The following is a 19,031-nucleotide window of genomic DNA, read 5'->3' as shown; positions in this document are numbered from 1 at the left end:
TTTGGAAACAAGTGAACACATCATGTCCCCAGATCTCTACAGCAAGGAAGACATTTCAGTGGGCTCAGTGACTGATAATAAATCTTCTGTGTGCTCTTTCTTTTTCAAAGTGTACGCTTCAAGCAACTCTAATTTGATCCTTAATTAAGATGCATGTGTAAGTCAAATTCCATTAAAGCCTCCTTCTTGGTCTCCAGCACTCGGACCACTGGAGAAAGTTCAGAAGACCAGCCTTGGAAGGCAAGTGTGTGTAGTGTCTTAGAGCCATTCCCTGGCTTCTAACCTTCCGTCTGCCCCTGATCAGCTGAGTACCTTTGGGCACATTCCTTAAACTGATTATATAAAGAATGGTTTGAACATTTGGTGAGTTTTGCATCTTATTAAATGCTCTATTTTGGGGGCATGGACCCTAGGCACCAGTTGTTATTATTACTATGGCTATTAATGCTGCTCCTACTACTTTTTGTAATAACAAAAGGGCTGGAGGAGCTTGTTGTTGACCTAAGAGTCAGGAGATCCCAGCTTGACCACCTTTCTTACCAGTGTCTTTGGAGGATCTGCCACGAAGTCTTCAGGATCCTGTGGCACGCCCCTGGCACATGTGACCTTGCCCTGGGAACGGACGCCACAGGCTGAAGCACAGAACGTCTCCAGCAAGAATGGCAGCAGAGGGCTGCTCGGGTGGTTCAGCTAAGCGTCCAACTCTTGATCTCAGCTCAGGCCTTGATCTCAGAGTTGTAAGTTCAAGCCCCCAAGCCTACTTAAAAAACAAAACAGAAAAAAAGAGCAAGAGGGAAATGCCAGAAGAAAGGACATATCCAAGGATACAGCCTGGCTTTAGCCATACCTGAAACAGGCAGTCCCCAACACAAATTGCTTGAAGGGCACAAATAGACCCACTCCCGCCTTCAACATACCTCTCTCACTGCCACGCAAAAAATGGCCATTCAAAGAGGACTATGGAAAGGTCCATAATGTATGGAGCCATGCAAAGAGCCCGTCTTTGGGGTCAGATGCCTTGGATGGGAAGGCTGCTTCTTTTACGAATTAGTTTCCAGAAACCAGGGCTTATCGAAGTTAAAATGAACACAACAAGATCGATGGACACACTCTCAGCAGAGCAAACGAGGAGCGACTGGCAGGGGATATTTGAAGAGCACAGTGTATCTAGCCTTCTCGGTTCATTGAAGGAGACACAGCCAGGTTGGTGGCCATGGCTCAGGGCAAGGCTGCGGAAAACCTCTCACCAAGCCCCCTCCCCGCACCGAGCCCATGTCAAGCTGATACTGCAGCACGATCCCTTATCTTGTTCCCCCAGACAGCCTCCCCCAGATTGCATCAGCATGACCTAACATCAGGGTGGAGGGGCCAATGTCGTACCAGACCCCTGCACCATCTGGCTACCATGTCACCGGGTCGTAGAATAACCATGAAGCGTTATGTGTGTGTGGTCACCTGACAGGCATGCGACAGACTGTCTGTAGTAGGTATGCGCCACCTGTTAGCGGGAAGCCCCAGATGCTGTGCACCAGGCCTCCCACGGCCCCTTGCTGAGGGTGCCACCTCAGGCACGTGGAAGGGTGATAGTGACACTTGTACCACGGGCTTGTGTTGAGAACGGCTGAGATCAGGCAGCAGAGCCGCACAAAGCCTGACGAGTAGGTGCTCAGTAAAGGCAAGTGGTTACTTGTTTGGGTCTGTTCATCTGGGCTGGGCACGTACCTAACTGCAGGCGATTCTTGAGAAAAACCCAGGGAGCTCTATCTTTGCCTAAATACGAGCAGAGTCTTCCTTCCTCCTTGACGGGAGGGGCCCGAGTCACTAGGGTGAGGGGGAGGGGACAAAAGAGGGTGGGGGTTTCCTTGAAATTACCAACCTTTCACTTTGCTTATGACCATCCCTGTCTTGCTGAACAGAGAGGAAACAGTCTGGTGAACAGCTCAGGGGGCCTGGTGACTTCTGGCCGTGGCATGAGAGGGCGTTGAGGGAATGATGTCTAAAAAAAACCTCAAGCACCAAAGCAACTGATTAATTTGCTCATTTAAGAAAACTATTTGGGGGGGGCACCTGGGTGGCTCAGTGGGTTAAAGCCTCTGCCTTTGGCTCAGGTCATGATCCCGGGGTCCTGGGATCGAGCCCCGCATCGGGCTCTCTGCTCAGCAGGGAGCCTGCTTCCCCCCTCTCTCCCTGCCTGCCTCTCTGCCTACTTGAGATCTCTATCAAATGAATAAATAAAATCTTTAAAATAAAAAAAAGAAAACTATTTGGGGAAACTTCTTTCTTTTTTTTTTTTGCCTTAAAATAGCTTATTATTTGGCTCCCAATTTTTATCACGAGAATGCTATAATATTAAAGTCAATTTTAATAGATTAAAAAAAATCTATTCCCATCCATGTCACCCTAAACCTCAGCTGCTTTGTTATTTATGAGCCATTGCTCTGTGTCCACAAAACTGGAACATTTGGGGAGCAAAAATAACTTATGCATAATGAACTTTAGTCTCTAAACTAAAATGATTTTAGATTTACGAAAGCTTGTACCAGTGTGTTTGTATTTCAACTTTTCCTACATGGCCATCTACTTCTCCGCATCCCTTCCCCCAAGTCTGAATAAAAACATTCTCTGACAAAACCCAGCACTTCCCCATGGCTTGTTTGTTCCCAGAAGTTCTACACTTTTTGGTAGGACAGATCCTTTTCCTGTCCCTGGAACCTCCCTCCCATTCCAAGTGGCTTGTCCCCAAGGGCTAATGGGGGCCAAGATCAGGAAGCTGGCTAAGAAGCGGGGCTTCAGTGTAAATTTTGGTTTTTTACTTATTATTATTCAGCTCCGTTTTCTCATCTGTAAAATGGTGCCACTAATACTCATCTCTGAGAGGATTGTTTTGGGGAATAAGCGAGAGAAAGGATTTTACATTGTATGCTTACTTGGGACAATGGATAAATGGGTTTTTGACTTTGACTTTTGACTTTGACTTCCTAGAGTGGATCAGGAGATCCGAGGTCTGATGTCAAGGTGCTGGCAGGATTGGTTCCTTCTAGAAACTCTGAGGGAGATCTGTCCTCCACGAACTTCCTAGCCTTCTGTGGTTGTTTGCTGGTCCTTGTTATCTAGCTGCATCAGTCCATCTTCTGTCTCGATCATAATATGGCTTTCTGCCTCATGGGTGTGTCTTGGTGCCCTGTCCCCCCTTAGAAGGATGCCATTTGGTGGCTTAGGGCCCACCCCGATCCAGAATGACTGCCTCTTAACCAATTCGTCTGCAAAGACTCTATTTCCCAATAAGGTTACATTCTGAGATTCTGAGTGAACATGGATTTTATTTTTGGAGGGGGGACACTTTTCACACACACCCCCCCCAGAGTAACTATCACTATGGAAACATGAAAGAACAGGACCTGGCGCTCTCCTCTATACCTGCAAAATCTTGCAGAGGATCAAGGAGACTGAAGAACATCCCAAGGCTTTCCTGGAAGAAACATCCTTTCTCTTAGATTGTGAAAGTCTGGCTGAGATACAGCCCGAGGCAACGCGATGCCTTCCCCGGGCCTCTCTCATTTCCTTCCCTGTGAAATGGGAGTTAATCTGTCAATCAAGATGTACTGATGGGTCTTCATCGTCATGACACCCCCCCCAATCCTAGAATGACAAACAATTGTCCTTGAGATTAGTTATGGATGCGGGGAGGTCTACCATGATTTTGGAGCTGGGCTGTCACACACACTCAGTTTTGAGGACCTCTGAATCAGACGCTGACACAGACAAGGAAAAGAAACTCCTGTAAACTCCCCGGCCCTTGTAAGATGGTGTGTCATGGCCGGCCTTGGTCGTGCAGGGGGAGGTCTGCCCCCTGAGGCATCACGTTCCTCTTTCCCGAGCTCTTCACAAAGCCTGCGAGAAAAGAGAAGGGGCGCGGGGAGACGAGGAAAGCAGCAGCTTTCTTTACAGAATGACAGAAGCAGATTTCATGGTTGTTTGGTGGTGGTCGTTTTCTTGGCTCCTGAAAGATCTCGTATTTCCATTTCCAGTCCTTGGCAAGAGTATTTGTTCTTGGGGAGTGACCAGGTTCCAGCAGCGCCCCGGGCTACGGGTTGAAGCCACAGACCAAGCTGTTCAGTCCTTGTTCCCAGCACAAGGCTTTGCATTCATGCCATTTTGCATCCTTTTTAAACCCACAGGGAGAGAAGCGCTGCACCTTATCCACTTGCCGGCTACAAGCACTGTGGCTGAAAATTCTCCACCTGAGACGCCAGTGCACAAGTTTTCTGTGAACTTATCAGCCTCGCTGTCTCCTGTGATCCCAGGGTGGCCCCTGATTATCAACACGAGCCCCCTCACTGAGGCCTTCAAGGTGAACTGGTTGTCAGGCACCGACTTTGAGGCAAGTGCATGGCCCTGGGGGAGTTGTCCACAGAGACGGGTCCTGAAGATGAGGGTGGATGGATTCTAGATGGTTGACCCGTTCCTTCTCTTTCCCGGGCTCACTCCCTCCTCTGCTGGGACCCAGAAGGTCCGTCTGGGGCATCCAAGATCTCTCTTTGAGAGAGGCCCCTAAACACTTTGGACCTTCTTTCTGCACTTAATCCAGTGGGATAAGCAATATGCTCAAATTATTACAAATTGTTACAAATAAAAGTCCTGTTTCTCATGGCCACCTGCCCTCCTGGGACGTCAGCTATTAGGCGTGCACAGACTATCTAAATCCTTTGGGGGGCATAGCGTGGGGATTCATCTCCTCCGAAGCCAGGCCCTGATGAACTTGTGTCTGTTGATTCTGCTTTTCTCGAATTCTGTGATTTGTCCAGGAGGAAATCTATGAGGAGACTTATTTAATATGGAAGAACACACCCTTCATAAAAATACAAGCCTGAAAGCCCAGCTGTGCTGTGTGAATGTTTCCTCTTGGATCATTCAGACCCCGTCATTCACATGCAGGAGCTGTTACACTCTGTTCTCTTTCCTAGTTTGTCATTTAAGTCTTTTCCAAAGTCGGTGCTCCTCCTTAGGTAGGACAAACCTATCTGCGTGTTTTCTATTGGTACCTTCGGAGGCCCTTCCAGGGATGCCTTTAGGATCCAGACGTCTGAACCCCCACCCCCAACCCCGCCCTTCCTTCCATCCGCGTAGAGACCTCTGGTGGTTATCATTAGCCCTGACGTGAGTCCTGCGTGCCATCACCCTGGGGAACTGGTGGGACCCTGTGGGCTCAGCCTGCTTGGTCGAGTCTTGTTGCCTCCTTGAGGTACATACTAGGTGTTCCTAAACACAGCTGATCATGAGAACAGCCGCTTAACCAACTGAGCCACCCAGGCGTCCCTATTTTTATTTTTTTTAAGATTTTATTTATTAATTTGACTGAAAGATCAAAAGTAGGCTGAGAGGCAAGCAGAGAGAGGGGGAAGCAGGCTCCCTGCTGAGCAGAGAGCCCAGTGTGGGGCTCGATCCCAGGACCCTAGGATCATGATCTGAGCAGAAGGCAGAGGCTTGACCCACTGAGCCACCCAGGTGCCCCATCACCACCATCTAGTTTTAGAACGCTTATCCTGTTTCCCCCAGTCCCTGCACACCCCAATCTCCTTTCTGCCTTATGGATTAGCCTATCTTGGGTGTTGTCTATGAATGGATTCATATTGTATGTGGTCTTTAGTGACTGGCTAGTTTCCTTTAACCTGGGTCAGCTCTTCCTTCCTTTTCATGGCTGAGTCATATTCCTCCGTAAGGATAGACCACAGTTTGATTATCTGTTCAGCAGCTGACCAACATTGGGGTGGTTCTCCCTTGAGAACTCTCACCCTTAGCCTCTAGAGTCTACTGCCTTTGATGGTGAGGATGGCAACTGTGTAGCGATCCCACCGCGCATTCTCTGGATTATATAACCTCTGTTTATGACCCCAGTTATGTTTAACTGGGGCAAGGAGTATTTGCCTGATTATAATCACAGGGAAACATAATCTAGTAGTGACCTCTGGATTGTCACTACTGACACTGATGTTACCACCATTGTAAAGGATTTATTTCTATTTTCAAACTAAGATCACAGAGAGATGGCAGAGTTGGCTGGTGTGTCCAAGATCACGTAACCATAACAGATGAAATACTTAACTCAGGTCTTCTGATGGCCAATCCTAGGCTCTTTCTTCCATATTGCCCTGCGCTTCTGTTGCTGGTTGGTGAGCCCCCCGGTCAGGTAAAAGGACCCATCCTTTCCAAGTTTGATATGATTCCAAAAGGGCTGACAATCAAGGAGGAATTCCATCCTGTGTCTGACCTCTAGAAATTGTGACTTTCTTAGCACCTCAACTGATGTTGGCTCTAGTGTCCAGTGTATTGTCCTAGGCCTGGTGCCCTCCTGGGTGCTATGTCAGTAACTAGGAAGGGCCACACGTTCATGGGTCCCGAAGCATTGACTGCTTCTCCCCAGAAACCGCCTAATAGCATCAACTATCACCCCCCCCCCCAGAAAGATCCTATTCTCCAACCCAAAATGCTCACAAGAGTTGCTTCTGCGGCCTACAGAATGGGTCAGTGCCATCCCTGTGGCACAACTTGACTTTCCCATGGGCCAACTTGACACTCTGCAAGAGAAGGTTAGCGACAAGGTTTTTGGATCTCTGGCCCAGAGGTCTGGTCACTGTTGGCCTTGGGACTCTGTTGTACTAGGCTTTCTGAGGGTGACCTCTGATTCATGCCAGGGGCCAGGCCTCTCTGCTTTTGAACACAACTGCTGGGACGTCTGGGGCTGCAGGGAAGGTAAGGGGGGTTAATAATAATGAGGCTAATGATAACAACTCTCATTTATGGTGCTTTGACCATATACCAGGAATCCCCCTAAACATTTTGGGAATTCATTTATTTAATCCCCGTAACAGCCCCACAACACGGTGTACTACTATTATGTACACGTTAGAGGTGGGAAACTGAGGCACGGGGAGGTCTCGCCTGTCACACATCAAGCATGGAGACAGGTCATCTCTATGTATGTGGGTCCCAGGCTGACCCTGCTCACAGGTAGAGATGAGACTACGTCATTTCCTCTCTCAACCCTCCTCTACACTTTCTCCCTCCACCGCATGCACTCATTCCATTCTGTGGTTGTCTTCTGTCAACCAATCGAGATCTTGCACAGCCTCTTCCATGAAGTCTTCCCTGACTACACAGAGCTCACCATGAACTTTGCCCCTGATTCTCCACAGTATCCTGATCTAGCTTTTGTTATAATCCCCTGTGTTATACTTCAGCTGTTTTACTGGGGCAAGGAGTATTCGCCTAATTATAATCACATGGAAACAAAATCAGGGAAAGGTAAAGGACTTTCTCAAGGTCACACCCATCAGGTCACACTGTCAGTCATGACAGTGAGATGGGAGGTAAGTGCTCTCCCAAAGACAGGAGAATGAACACCTGCCTGGCCCCAGGCGTTTTAGCAAACAAAAATCTCCATAAGCATAATTAAGACATTTATGAAATTTAGTCCTTGAGGTCCCCAAAGGACAGGGGCACCCCGTGGTCTAAGCTGGTGGCAGGAGCATGCATGTAGGTATGAGAGGTCACAAGTTGGCCTCCAGCTGGCCTCAGGAGGACCCTCACATCGTGGGCCAGCTGGGTTCCTGCTGATGATTCCGGTGATATTTCTCTGGCCCTGGTTCTTGGTGTCCCTCCCACAGCTCCAAAAACACTTAGAGTGCAGGGAACAAGTTTCCACCAGTGGGAGAATGTGTGGAAACGCACAAAAACCCTGAACCGGCTGTTGATGTAAGTGTATATTGTTCCTTATTTCAGCAGATGTATCCTTCCCTTGTTTATTCACGGACGTGGCCTTGGGAAAATTAGCATGGGTTGCCGAGTCAAGATGTGACTTCACAACAATCCCAGGAAAGTGCAGTGGCTTATTCTTAAAGACCAGAAAGTCTGACCATCTTCAGGGTGGCTAAGGGACTCATCTAGATGCCTACCCCAAGTAGTGACTGGGTTTTAACTCCTGGCTTTCCATCGCCTGTCAATGGAACCAGGATGCCGCCTAAATATTTTACTTTCCTCTGAAAAGCAGCTTCACACGCAGGAGTCCCTTTGGTAGAAATCTCAGGGGCTTAGGTTGGAAGAACAAAGGCAAAACAACCTGTTCCTCTGGTGGTGGGGGAGAGATGCTTTCCAGAATGCTGGTTGCTTCCCTCCGAGTAACGTCTCTTCGCAAAATGCATGCATACGAAACATCTCTTTTCACCTGGTTACTAAGAATTCTGCCTTTGCTTTTAGGTTGTCACCACGGGGAAGGAACAACTAGACTTTGAAACAGGACCAAACATATTTGATTTGCAGATTTATGTTAAGGATGATGTTGGTGTCACCGACCTTCAGATCCTGACTGTCCAGGTAACAGATGTGAACGAGCCGCCTCAGTTTCAAGGCAACTTGGCACAAGGTAAGATTCACTGGGCTGTGCCGTTCAGCCCAGACGGTGGCATCGCGGGGGGACCCTGGGGGACAGAGCAAAACAGAAAAGTAAGTAAACAAGCAGCTGTTTGCCTGGAACAGGCAGCTGCTTAACGAGCAGGGAATAAATGAAATGTCCTCCAGGACAGGACTTCCCCAAAATGATGCCCAACAACGTACAAAGCCCCTCACCTCTGTGGTTTCTCTTGCGCCTCTTTCAGTCCTTGGTGGGGGGATACTGAGGCTCAGGGCCCTCGAGCGGGTCATTCTGGAGGAAGCGGGGCCCAGCCCATCAGAGGCTCATCCCTGTGTGCTGTGGTCATTGACTGACCTGTTTATTCTCCCCTCGGACCCCTGGAGGGCCATGTGCGGCTGGGGTGTGCTGCAGCCCGGGGGCCAATATACAGGAGTGGAGTACAGGGTGACTTCCTGCGTGAGCTCTCCCAGGCTCATGACTTTGACCTCCATCCATACTCACAATCTCCAACTCTGTCATTTTCGTCCAGCTTCTCCTCTGAGCTCCTGACTCCAATATCTGGCCGTCTTATACCACAGCTCTGTCTGCCCTGTCTAATAGGCATCTGGGATGTTGTGAGGGGACTTTTGGAATGCCCCCAGGTCACCTAAGTGTGAGAACTGGTTGCTAGCGGAGCCAACCATGTGATTAGAAGGTTGAAACTTTCAGTCCCGCACTCCGCCTCACCCCCACCTCTGGGGAGGGGAGGAGGGTGGAGATGGAACTCACCTGCCCTTGGCCAGTGATGTCATCAGCCACGCCTGCGTAATCAAGTCTCCATAAAAGCACCGAAGGGTGGGGTTTGGAGAACTTCCAGATTGGTGAGCCACCTCGCCCTTTCAGGAGAGTGCTGTGCCCAGAGAGCATGAAGGCTCTGTGCTCCTTTCCCCATGTCATGGTCTATGCATCTCTTACTTCTGTCTTTTCCTGAGTTAGACCTGGTTATAATAAAACCAGTAATCTAGTAAGCAAGTAAAATATTTCCCTGAGTTTTGGGATCCCCTCTAGCAAATTCATCGAACCCAAAGAGGTTCGATGGTGGGAAACTCAGATTTATAGCCCGTGGGTCAGGAGCACGGACAATAACCTGAACTTGGAATTGGTGTCTGAAGTGGGATGGGGGGTGTCTCATGGGGGTGAGTTCTTGGTCTGTAGAGTCTGAAAGCTAGCTCTGGGTAGATAGTATCAGAATGGAGTTGAATTGTAGAACCCCCAGCTGGTGTCAGAGGATTGCTTGATGCTGTAGGAGTATCCCCCATACATTGGAACTGGTGTCAGAACACGACATTGCAAATTTAACATGCCCCCAAATCAAACTCTTGACTTCCACTCCCCCCACCCAAAAAAAACCCTGCTTCTCCTGTCTTTCCCATTTTAGCTAATGGCACCAATAATCTTCCAATGGCTCAGGCCAAAACTTCAAAGTCAGCCTTAATTTCTCCATCTTTCACATCCAACATCAAGCCCATGAGGAAATCTTGCCACTTCCAAGTCTATGCAGTCTGACTGCCCCCTGGCATCTCCATTGCCACCAACATGGGAAAGTCACTAGTCATGGGTCACCCGCCTTACTGCGATGGCGATGGCAATGGCGAGCTAACCGGCCTGCCTGCTCTGCCCTTGCCCCTGTCAGTCTATTTTCCGCAGAACAGCCAGAAGAATCCTGTTGAATGTCAATCAAATCAAGGCACGCCTCTACTTCAAGCCCCGCAAGAACTTCCCATCTCTCTCGGGAGCAGAGCCAGAATCTCAAGGCATCATTCAATCTGCCCCCCTCCAACCCAACCATGACCACTTCCACACATTTCTTCCCCCCCCCTCCGCTGTGGTCCCCAAACCACCCTCACCCGCATCTTCTCAATGGCTCTTTGCCCTCTTCCCCTGTATGTCTACGATCCTCATCTCTTTAAGAATCTAGACTCAAGTGTCTCGAACCTCCCCCAACCACTATTTCACACAACACTCCATTCCCTGATTTTCTCCAGCACCCAGCTCAGTAACGTTCACACATTTTGCTCACTGATTTTTTTTTAAAGATTTTATTTATTTATTTGACAGAGATCACAAGTAGGCAGAGAGGCAGGCAGAGAGAGAGAGAGGAGGAAGCAGGCTCCCCGCTGTTGCTCATTGATTTTATTGCCTGTATCGTCCCACTGTCATGCAAGCTCCGTGAGAGTGGGGTTGCACGTTGAGAGGACCGCTATGTCCCGAGTGCTTGGACAGATCGGTGTCGGGTATGGAGTGAGGACTCAGTAAACACCGTTTTGAATGCAAGCGCGAGCAGTGATAAAGGCGAATGAGAGCTGGAGCTCAAATCGAAGACAGGCGGGGCTTGAATTTGTATGCTGTCACCTCCTTCCTCGCTGAGACAGCCTCCTAGTCCCCGCGAGCCTGTTTCCTTGTCTGTAAAGTGGAGAGAATTGGAATGCCTACGTACAGGGGGTTATGATGATAAAGGAGAAAACATAAGCCCTCAGCACAGTGGCCCCAAAGAGTGAGCTGGCGTGCACGTTCTCAGCCCTCTTGCAGACGGACGGGTGCTGGGAAAGAGAGGCCAGGGTGGGGTGCGGAGACCCCTCGGGCCAGGCTGCTGGGGCCCAGTGCCAGGCTCCCCCTGGCTGCCCAGAACTCTGAAGGAGATGAAGTAATTTCTGGTCCCGTTCCTGGGCCTCTGCAGCCCTCTCCCTTATTCCTGCTGCAAGTCCTTTCAGCTGACATGCTAAGTGCCCTTCAACAGGTGACCCTAGCGTGGTTTTGGAGGAATTTGCCCGTGAACATAGATCAGGAACACGGAGGAGCTGTACCGGGAGGTTCCTCCCCTAGATCACCTCTCAGCAGAGGAAACACGATCCCAGTTTGTCCCCCCTGAGTACTTCATAAATTCCCATAAGCGGTCTGCTCACGCCAGCCGGCGGCAGGCTGACTCCCAGCCTTATCCCCCCTTCCCACCACACCAAGTGCACTTGGTTCTCCTTGGCTGGGTACGGCTGTCCTGGTTCTGTAATTCCTCATTGGCTTTATCTAATAAAATGCATCTTCTTACACTTCGGGCGCTGATCTAGGTCTAGACCTTTACATACTGGAAGGAACAAACCCGGGATTCATTTACCAGGTTGAAGCCTTTGATCCGGAAGACATAAGCCGAAACATACCCCTCAGTGTAAGTCTCCTTGATAAATAAGTCGGGTTTCTCTGTGCTGCCTTTGACACGGGAGGCTGGAGCCTCGGCCGGGGGCTTGGGCAGTGGTGAGGGGAGGAATAGGCTGTCCACCGCCATGGTGCAGAGCACGGGGGACGTCGGAATGGGTAAGGGAGCTCTGGCCGTAGACACGCCAGATCAGACTCGTGAACTTCCCATTTCTTCATCTATAAAATGGAAGCATAAAAGCACCTGCACACTGGGGATTTTAAGTATGAGATAATGCACGTAAAGCCACTTAGCACAGGGCCTGGCATATTGAAATTGCTCAGTATTTTTAATTCTAAGGTGCTAAAAATCCAGCTGTATTCTTTTAAAAGTAAGCAAAAAATGCGTACCCCAAAGACCGGCATTAACACTTCCTTTTCGAGAGGTGATGTCAAGCTGCTTGGAGCTAAGTTAGAAAGTAAAAAATAAAAAGGTTAAAAGAGAATCCCAGAAATTCCAAATAAGAGGGAGGAAATCCCACAGGGGAAATTGGAAACTGGGTCCTGGGACTTTCCCTCGAGTTTCATTCTGGGACAGCTGATCACTCTTCTTCCTAAATCCATTTCCTTCATGCAGTTTTCAGTGGAGCTCTTGTAAACACCAACCCTCAGGCGGAGGAGGCTGTCAGCTTGTCCCTGGGCCAGGACGCTGTGGCTCCTAGCTCTGTCCCCTCAAGCGGTCCATGCACCCTGCAGCTGGGCAGCCCAGGCTGGAGAAAAACAAAAACAAAAACAAAGCTCACACCAGCCAGCCAACTAACCTTGGATCAGGCATCACTCCTGCAAAGCCCGCCTTACAGAGAAGGGCATATTTGAAATACGACACTCAGGGAATTGGTAACGCCGGGAGGCTGTTTCTGCTGTTGGAGGCTTGATTTGCAGCTTCAAAGGGGCTACTTTTTCTAACAGGAGGACGTGAGCCTTGGAAATAACCTCCAGGACCCGTATAATATGGTCTACAGCGCTGTTTTCAAATTAGCAGACATATTTTGAGTTAGGGAATAGTCTGTTCTTATCAGAAGATGACTCTTCTGTCCCCAAAACCGTTTATTCAAGGTTCTATTTGCTTGAGTAAGTGGAGTAGGCAAACACTTAATGGGTCCCTACTGTATGCTAAGAACAATACGCGGTGCTTTAAATGCGAACTTACGAATAACATCCTTGTTATATCAGTTATAAGTATGTTTGTCTGAAAATAACAGAAAACCATAGTGGCGGAGGTGGGATTTTTTTTTTCCCTCCCATTACAAGAAGTGCAGAGGAGGGCAGGCAGTCCAGGGCTGGTTTTATCCTCTTTTTGTTCACCTCATGATCACAATACGGGGGCTGCACCTCCAGGATTTAAGTTCCAGGCAGGAAGAAGAAGAAGAAGAAAAAACCAGGAAGGGGTACAAGGTGACGGGAGCAGGCCAACCCAGTCTGTATCTCAAAGATCCTCCTGGAGGCCCTACTTCTCACCAGCCAGAACTGTTGGCCACTGTTTTTTTTTTTTTTTTAATTATTTTTTAAGGCTTTATTGATTCATGTGAGAGAGAGAATGAGAGCTGAGAAGGTCAGAGGGGGAAGCGGACTCCCCCTGGAGCTGGAAGCCTGATGCGGGACTCGATCCCGGGACTCCGAGATCATGACCTGAGCCGAAGGCAGTCACTCAACCAACTGAGCCACCCAGGCGCCCTTGGCCACTGTTTTTTTTTTTTTTTTTTTTAAAGATTTTATTTATTTATTTGACACAGAGAGAAGTCACAAGTAGGCAGAGCAGTAGGCAGAGAGAGAGGGGAAAGCAGGCTCCCCGCTGAGCAGAGAGCCCGATGCGGGGCTCGATCCCAGGACCCTGAGATCATGACCTGAGCCGAAGGCAGAGGCTTAACCCACTGAGCCACCCAGGTGCCCCTTGGCCACTGTTTTTTGATGGTGACCAAACGAAAAGGAATTTTGGCTGGGTCAACAACCCAGAATATAGTACCTCATTCATACATTCAGTTCTTTTCAACACTTACCAAGAATCCACTATGTGCCCGGCTTTCTATTGGATACTCGGGGCACAAAGACGAGAAAGACCCATCTTTGTACCTCCAGAAGTTTATGGTCTGGGTGGGAGACATTCACACATACACCAGGTTATTAGAATTCAGTAAGGCAACTACTCTAAAGTTCATACAAGACACAGTGGGGGCCAAGTGGAAGGAATCTCAAGTGTCAAAAAAGTGCTTATTTTTAAATCTCCATCTTTAAATTATCTAGAAAGAATAAGGTCATGGCACCCCTTTAAAAACGCCTTGTCGATCAGGTTGTTAACCCTTTCTGATGAAGGGAAGCAGCCCCACGTGGAGAGCAAAGGCAGCCGCAGCGTTTTTCCCTTGGGAGAAAACAGTGCGATCCAAAGAGGTCTGAGAGCAGCTGCAGAGGCTTGGGACCTGGAACTAGGGGGCCCGCACCTGTGGGTTCTGCAGTGGGTTTAGGAGTTCTCTGGGGAGGGGAGCAGAAAGTGTTAATCACACCTGCACTAGCACCAACAGCTGCCCAGACCTTTGACAGTCAGCCTGGAGGGGCAGTGAGCACAATCCAGAAAGGACCTTTCTCAGATGAGAAAAATGTACTAACAGTTTAGGAAGTGACACCGTGTGGCCTTTGTGCTTAGACATTTTATTCTGGGCGCTTGGAAGGTATGAAAGGATAGACTTTGTCCTATATAAGGAGAAAGGAACTGGGTTGATTTACTATGACCAAACCCGTCCTTGTCCCTGAAGCCCGTGGCTGCCCGTTGAAACCAACAGACGAACTTTAAAAAACGACAGGTATCTGGGTCCTGCCCCCCAGGAGTCTGACGTGATTGTCCTGGTGTGTGTCCCAGGCCTCAGGCTTTTTGGGGCCCCCAGCTAAATCTCTTGCACAGCGAGGATTGAGAACCACTGCTTTAAGACATGGCTTCCCAAATTTCCCAAGTCTCCCTCTTGGACTTTCTCTTCCTGTGGGTCTGGGAGGGGCCTGGGAGTCTGTGTATTTGCCAAATCCCCCAGGACGAGTCTTTCCGTCAGCATGGCGGGGAGGGCTTTGTCAGAAGGTGTTAAGGCCCCTGCCTGAGAATATATGTAGGCCGCTCTAAAAACAAAAACAAAACCAGATTCTGACAGTTAAGGCGGCCGACTCTTGATCTCAGCTCAGGTCCTGATCTCATGTTCGTGAGTTCAGGTCCCACACTGGGCTTCTTGCTAGGTGCAGAAGCCTACTTTAAAAATTAATTGATTAATTAATTAAAATAAATGAAAAAAGCACAGATTCCTGGAACACAAACTTCCCAGGTGATTCTGATGCTCTGTACCCTTCGAGAACCACTGAACTGAAGAAACAAGTAGAGGTTTAATGAAACATCAGAGCAGGGCCAGGAGCCACGGCACGGATCCCGCTGTTGCCGTTGGGGTTCTTCCTGCAGAGCCTAAGCCACCACTGGCCCTGCAGGGGGACCAGCTGTTGAAGCTGGGGCTCAGGACAGACCCCAGGCCTCTGCTCATGAGCTGCAACCAGTGCAAGGTGAGTGGGGTCAATTTGTCTCCCAGGAACTAGCCCATCCCCAGGATGGCAGCTCCTGCTGGGCCCACAGCACCACCCGCCCCACAGCAGATAGGGTCAACACAGAGGGTGTCTACCGGGAGTACCGTGACCTAAACCATGTCATTTCTGTGGCCAGCTGGTCTGTCAGCCATGGCACTGAGGACGGCATGGTCCGGAATTTGTGTGGAGAACCCTGGGGTGAAAGCGAGCCTGAAGGAGGATATTGAGCCACACTTATAAAGATGGGAACGGTGCCCATGACGACCTGCTGCTGGGGAGTCCTCTCTGTGTTGGACTCCTCTAAGACACAGGTCTTCAGAAGAGTGGTGTTTGAAAAAATGGCATTGTGCCCCATGATCAGAGGGGAGCCTGTGTTAAGGATGCTGGGTCGGTACTGCCATGGTCTGAAGGATCTTGGGTTGATAGTCAACGTATCTGGCGGCAGGTCTGGTCACGGCACTTTGCAGCAAGCTGGGCACTGGCTGCAAGGGTGGTCCTGAGGGAGGAGTCCGAAATGGGATGGCAGGGCCTCCTGGCTCCCCTGCCTCCATGACCGCAGCCAACCCTCTACCTGGCAAAGGTGCGACCCGCAAGATAATTACGGGATCTCCGTTCAGATTTACCACCAGTTCTTACATGATCTTGGGATCACGGTGGAGGTGGAGGAAGAAGGTGCCCATTTCAAATGGCCCTAAACTGATGAACAAACTATGCGACTTCCCACAAGGAAGAACGAAACAAAACCGGAACAATAACAAACCAGCAAAGCATGCGCGTGAAGACACCTTGGCTTGGTTTGTGCCTATCAGCTTTCCTGGTGGGTTCCAAGGAGCTGCCTTGCCAGTGGGAAATGCTAAGGAGGAAGGATGAATTAAATAGCTCTAGGACGTCTCCAGAAACCCCTTAAATGACAAATCCTACAATCCCTACCCACCTTAATAAATTAAAACTCTGTTGTAGATAACATGAAAGTGGGGCCAATGCAGAAACTGCTGGTATTTGCTCCCTCCTTTCCAAAGCAGTTGTAAAAGCCGGTAGTTGTACGTTGTTTGGACCAGCACTGCCCACAGAGCGGGCATGCGAGCAGGAAATGATGCCCATGTATGCCATTTTAAATGCTCCAGGAACCACATTAAAAAATAAGATGGAACAGGTGAAATTAATTTTAATACACTTCTTCAATATTTAAATACTCTTATCCAAACTACTATCTTTCAACATGTGACCAACATCAAAACGATTCATGAGCTGTTTTACCTCCTTTTTCTTAATAGTAAGTCTCCGGGCTCATCGTTTCTGATATGCTGATTTATAGCTTGTCTCCTCTCAGACCAGCCCCATTGTAAATGCTCGATCATCACAGGTGCCAGTGGCTGGTGGCTCCTGCTATAGGGAGCAGGCTTGGATCTGGCAGCAGCTCCCCCTCCCTGGGCACCTTCTGTGTCGTTACGGGTTCCAGGAGGACGTCCTCAGAGACATGTGTTCATACTGGGCTCGGAACGGTTTGTCTGTGAATAATCATACCAACCGGCCTTTTTTCTCTGGGCCCCCTCCCCCAGTGCTTTCCCTACCTCTTGAAGGAGGTTCAGAGAGATCCAACCCCCTCCCACCCAGCTCCCCCACTCTACCTCCCCCTCTCTCGTTGAGGGCCACCGTGATGGCAGGGAAGCCTCCTCGGAGACTCTCAGGACGTTAATCAGTTTCGCAGCTGGAGGCAAAGTGATCTAGTGCAGCGGTTCCTCCATTAAGGAGCTTTCTCTCGGCCTTTCCATTAGGGAAGGACTTTTGCATAAAGTGAAATGTGCTTTGTCTTCACTGGGGCAGACAAAGGATGAAATTAAAAGAGCAATGACCTTGCTACTAGCTGAGCTACCGGGAGGGCAACGGGAAGTCATTCTCTCCCCGCTCCGGCTTGCACCAGGCTCTGAGATGCTGTTCTTTCCCTCTTCCTGGGAATAAGATTGTCCTTTCCGCTGTGGGTGCTGGCTGGCTGGGACTTTTTAGGTGCACTGAGCAGCATTTTATTTCCGGATAAGGGAAGGAGCTGAGGCCTTTGCCTGGGCCCCGGAACTCTAGTGAGAATCGACTTCTCCCGGCCCAGCCCCTACTCCTTCCCTTCTAGCTTGTTCCAGCAAATTCTGTTCTTGGTGTCCCCTTGATTTCCCGAGTGACAGCACCCTTCCCACTCCCCACGTGTCTCTACCCCCACCCCCACGCACACCACTTGTTCGTTGGCCCGTGGCACCTGCCTGCTAACTCAGGAGTCTGCAAAACACGTTCTACTCCAGGTTCTTCTTGCTAAAATGCTCAAGAAAGGAAAAAGCAGTTTTGGACGATTCCCACTCCACATACAGCACCACTGATGACTGTTCATATGTTGGGAGAGACACTTCTTCCAATAGATGGGGTCAGTTGTCCTTAAGATCAGTGACGCCTGAATCAGAAAATAGGACTGAGGCAGATTATGGAGAAGGAATGGGAGAATTCGAGAGGGTCGAATCCTTGGCAGCCTTACCAGTAAAGGATTCCGTACCTATAGCATTTTTCATTTATAAACGTGGCTCTTAAAAACATTCAAATGCTTGCCTCTCACCGGCTTACTCACCCGCATAATACTGCCCAAGCCAAGTTAAAGGTTCACAGTAGGATTTTTTATGGTGCCTTTTTTTTTTTTTTCTCCCAGGCACTCTTCCCTCCTATTTTTGTCCCGCACCTCCTATCTCTGAGCTGGGATAGGGGTGGAACCAGGGAAGAAAGACGAGTCAAGGCTTTTATAAAATGTTCACCTTACACTGAAAAAATGCAGTGGGAACGTGGCCTCATATTTATAGCCCCCTACAGCCACATTGGAAGATGATGCCGTGTGCTGTGGGTCCTCGGCGGGGGGTGGGTGGGCTTGGGGGCATGATCTCGGGGGCTTGCTGACCCATTGGCATTCCTGGCCCCGGGAGGCAGAAGGGTCCTTCCTCCCCCCTGGAAACATGGCCCCTGGAAGTGGACGGCTCTGTTCTCGGGAGACCGGAGGCTGAATTCTTGACGCTCGGTTCCACGGCAGGCCTGAAAGCCACGGATGGCTGCCCATGAGCACAGGTTGGATCACAATTTGCCCATGGCCCAGCTGCAGTGAGTGAACCCTGCCCAGGTGGCGCACTCTGCCTGCCCCCCCCCCCCCCGCCCCACCAGCCCCCAGGAGCCTGACATTTCAGGAAACTGGGCCAGCTGCCTCTCACCCTCCTTTCTCCCAACACTAGCGACACTAGCAACACGATGAAGGGGAAACTCGGGCTCTGTTGTCTTCCACACTGAAGACATTGTGTCCCGGAGCAAACTGTAGCTGGCAAGGGGCTGCAAAGAGAGAGACCTGGTAAAGGAATATTCCCAGTGGGGACACTCCGGCGCTTGTCTGACAAGCATCTGTGAACCGAATTGATCTGATTACTCAGGACTTTTCTTAGCCGGTGGTGCAGCAGAGAGGGGCTGCAGTGGCTTCTCATTCTATTTAATTTCTGTTTTCCAAGAATGAATACCAAGAGAGCAGCTTTGATTAAACAAGCCTTTAAAAAGGGGAGTGAATGCCAGGTTTTAAAGAAAGCTTTACCAAGTTGCTGGCAAATGGCCACAGGACACAATATTTTTAGTCTATGGATATTATCTCCTTTCTAAGTACAAAACTGCTATTCCCATTAACTCAGGCTCGTAGGTTCAGAGATAAGGAAATTAGCCTGGTGTTAAAAGAAAAAAAAAAATCAGGATTCCAGGAAATCAGCCTCTTAATCAAAAAGAAAAAGAAATCCCCCACGTTCCTGATTCTACAGTCGCCCGCCCTTTCTGCCTGCTGCTGTTTGGTTTT

The 19,031-nt window shown here is 49.5% G+C and overlaps 1 protein-coding gene across 1 annotated transcript in view; it reads left to right on the top strand.

Annotated features, from left to right (window-relative positions):
* The window catches only part of CDHR3 (cadherin related family member 3), a gene marked incomplete at both ends in the record, with an annotated part of 56,635 nt that overhangs the window by 4,559 nt on the left and 33,045 nt on the right, over positions 1–19,031 (top strand). The window contains 3 exon segments of the mRNA XM_080818183.1: positions 4,179–4,381; positions 8,254–8,419; positions 11,509–11,606. Coding sequence (XP_080674309.1) covers positions 4,179–4,381; positions 8,254–8,419; positions 11,509–11,606 — 467 coding nt within the window.

Source organism: Martes martes (genome assembly GCF_963455335.1).
Source record: "Martes martes genome assembly, chromosome: 11".
Lineage (NCBI taxonomy): Eukaryota > Metazoa > Chordata > Mammalia > Carnivora > Mustelidae > Martes > Martes martes.
This window is presented reverse-complemented; position numbering and strand designations above follow the sequence as displayed.